General features: G+C 38.7%; 1 protein-coding gene across 1 annotated transcript in view; it reads left to right on the top strand.

The window, feature by feature from the left end:
• The window catches only part of VPS13C (vacuolar protein sorting 13 homolog C), a 220,119-nt gene that overhangs the window by 123,926 nt on the left and 94,185 nt on the right, over window positions 1-2,008 (top strand). Inside the window, exons 52-53 of the mRNA XM_019504366.1 lie at window positions 214-443; window positions 1,625-1,717. Of these exons, the coding sequence (XP_019359911.1) occupies window positions 214-443; window positions 1,625-1,717 (323 nt within the window). The remainder of the gene's footprint in view (window positions 1-213; window positions 444-1,624; window positions 1,718-2,008) is intronic.

The following is a 2,008-nucleotide window of genomic DNA, read 5'->3' as shown; positions in this document are numbered from 1 at the left end:
AGGGAAAAAATTTAAAAAAAAAAAAAAAAAAAAAAAAGCAAGCCTGCTTTTATTGTACCATGCTACTATACAAACAGCACACTTCTCAGGAAGTGGGTGGGGAAGGGGATAGTATTTGGATAATATTTCTAATTGATGAGAAAAACAGAAACTGAAAAGCTGAAGCTTAAGATTTATTCAGAGAATATTTACCACATTACTTTCTCTCTACAGAGGCTTCATTACAGTCAAACATGAAAGTAAAGGCAGTGATTATGGACCCAGAAATTGTATTTGTTGCAAATTTGACCAAGGCTGATGCACCTGCTTTAAAAGCTTCATTTCAGTGTGATTTTTCTTTGTCATCTGACAAGCTTGCACAAAGGATGACTGCTCAAGTGAAGGGTTTCAAAGTGTTGGCCTGTGCTTTCCTCAAAGAAAATCAAGACAAGTCTGTTACCACAGTAAGAAAACTACTGTAATTTTTCATCTTGCTTCCTGTTTTGGTTGACATACTCTCTGCTGACATGAAAATAGAGATCCAGTTTTATATATTGACAGGTAACAGAGTAGTTACGGCATGCCATAAAGTGATAACCTATTGGGCCTATTATGACCTAAGGGGATAGAGCCACTTCAAAAAGTGATAGGGTAACTTAGACTGCTATGCTATTACTATTTCAATTAGAAACAAAATAACTGCAATTTGATCACCTCTACTAATAACATCTGTTTCAGACATAAATAGCTTTAAAACCTTGGCTGTAAGGGTGGCATGTGTGTATCAAGTTTTTGTGCATCGCTTATTCTTCCTCTTTTACCATCTGTCGCAAGCCAGTGAGACTGAGATCCAGAATTGTTTCCCAGACTTTTGGGGGGGCAGGGTTTCTTCATCATTTCACAATAAAAATGGGAAATTCTTTTTTCAAATAAGGCAACTCAGTGTCCTCTACGAAAAAGTTTGTAATCATACAGAGTATTAGCATAATCAGTGAAGGGTTTCTTTGAGGAAAAGCTGGCAGACTTTTGGCTCCAGGAGGGGTTGCTCTAAGTCAACAGCATACAGAGAGGAAATTCTGAGCAAATCTTCAAGCTGTCCCCATCACTAAATTTTAAACCATACGTGAAAGAGACTGACAGAGAGGAAGTGATATTGATACAAGGATTTAGTAAACTATTCCAGGGGAGGAGGGAAAAACAAGCATAGCTAAGCCCAGAAGAAGTGTGGCAAACCAGAAACTACCTTCTTGACTGCTCCTTCTGAGGCAGGTGGAGCACTAAGGGCTAAACAGAAGTTCACCCTAACCTGTAATGTGACCTGGGTGGTTACCTAGAAAGTAATTTTTTTTTCCTCCAGTATTGTCTATGTAATCCATTCCTGCTGTATTGCAAAACCTCCCCTCACAAACTTCTATGTATATTTTTAAAAGCCACTATATGTTGGAGCTATTAACTGAACCTGGCATGCCACCATGAAGCAGTTCTGTAATCATTCTAGCTATATGGGAGGTGGCTCTTCCCTGAACATCTGTGTCATGCTGTCTCTTTTTCCTGTCAAGCCTCTTGCATTATAAAAAAAAAAAAAAATTCATGGAGTAGAAGAATATTTAATTTAATAACTATTATGTTTAATTTCTCCACTTAGGTACTACAGCCATGTTCTTTGGTTATGGAAAATATGGTGCATGTGTCAGGAGTACAGACTGTGGCAATAGTTATGGAAGAACTTATTATAAAGGTTAGTAAACTTCCCAACTTCAAGAACAACAACTACATTTGTTGTGAAAGCCCTGATACCTGTGATTAGGACAAGGCTCTCTCCTTGTTGTGTGATCAGTTTCTGCAATAAAGGTTAAGGCTAGGTCTCTGCAAGGCTTTGGACCGTGCTTTGGATTCAGAGAAGCTTCGGATGCTTTGGCGTCCAAAGCAGTATGTCCGGATCGAAGCTCTGGTTTCATTAGGCTTTCCAAAGCAGTTCAGAGCTTTTGGAGACCCGGCCATAGGGTATAATGGGGAATCAATGAAATAT

Source organism: Gavialis gangeticus, unplaced genomic scaffold (assembly GCF_001723915.1).
Source record: "Gavialis gangeticus isolate Ggan-Ray unplaced genomic scaffold, GavGan_comp1, whole genome shotgun sequence".
Classification (NCBI taxonomy): Eukaryota; Metazoa; Chordata; order Crocodylia; family Gavialidae; genus Gavialis; species Gavialis gangeticus.
The sequence above is the reverse complement of the archived record's forward strand: the minus strand, read 5'-3'. Positions and strand labels throughout refer to the sequence as shown.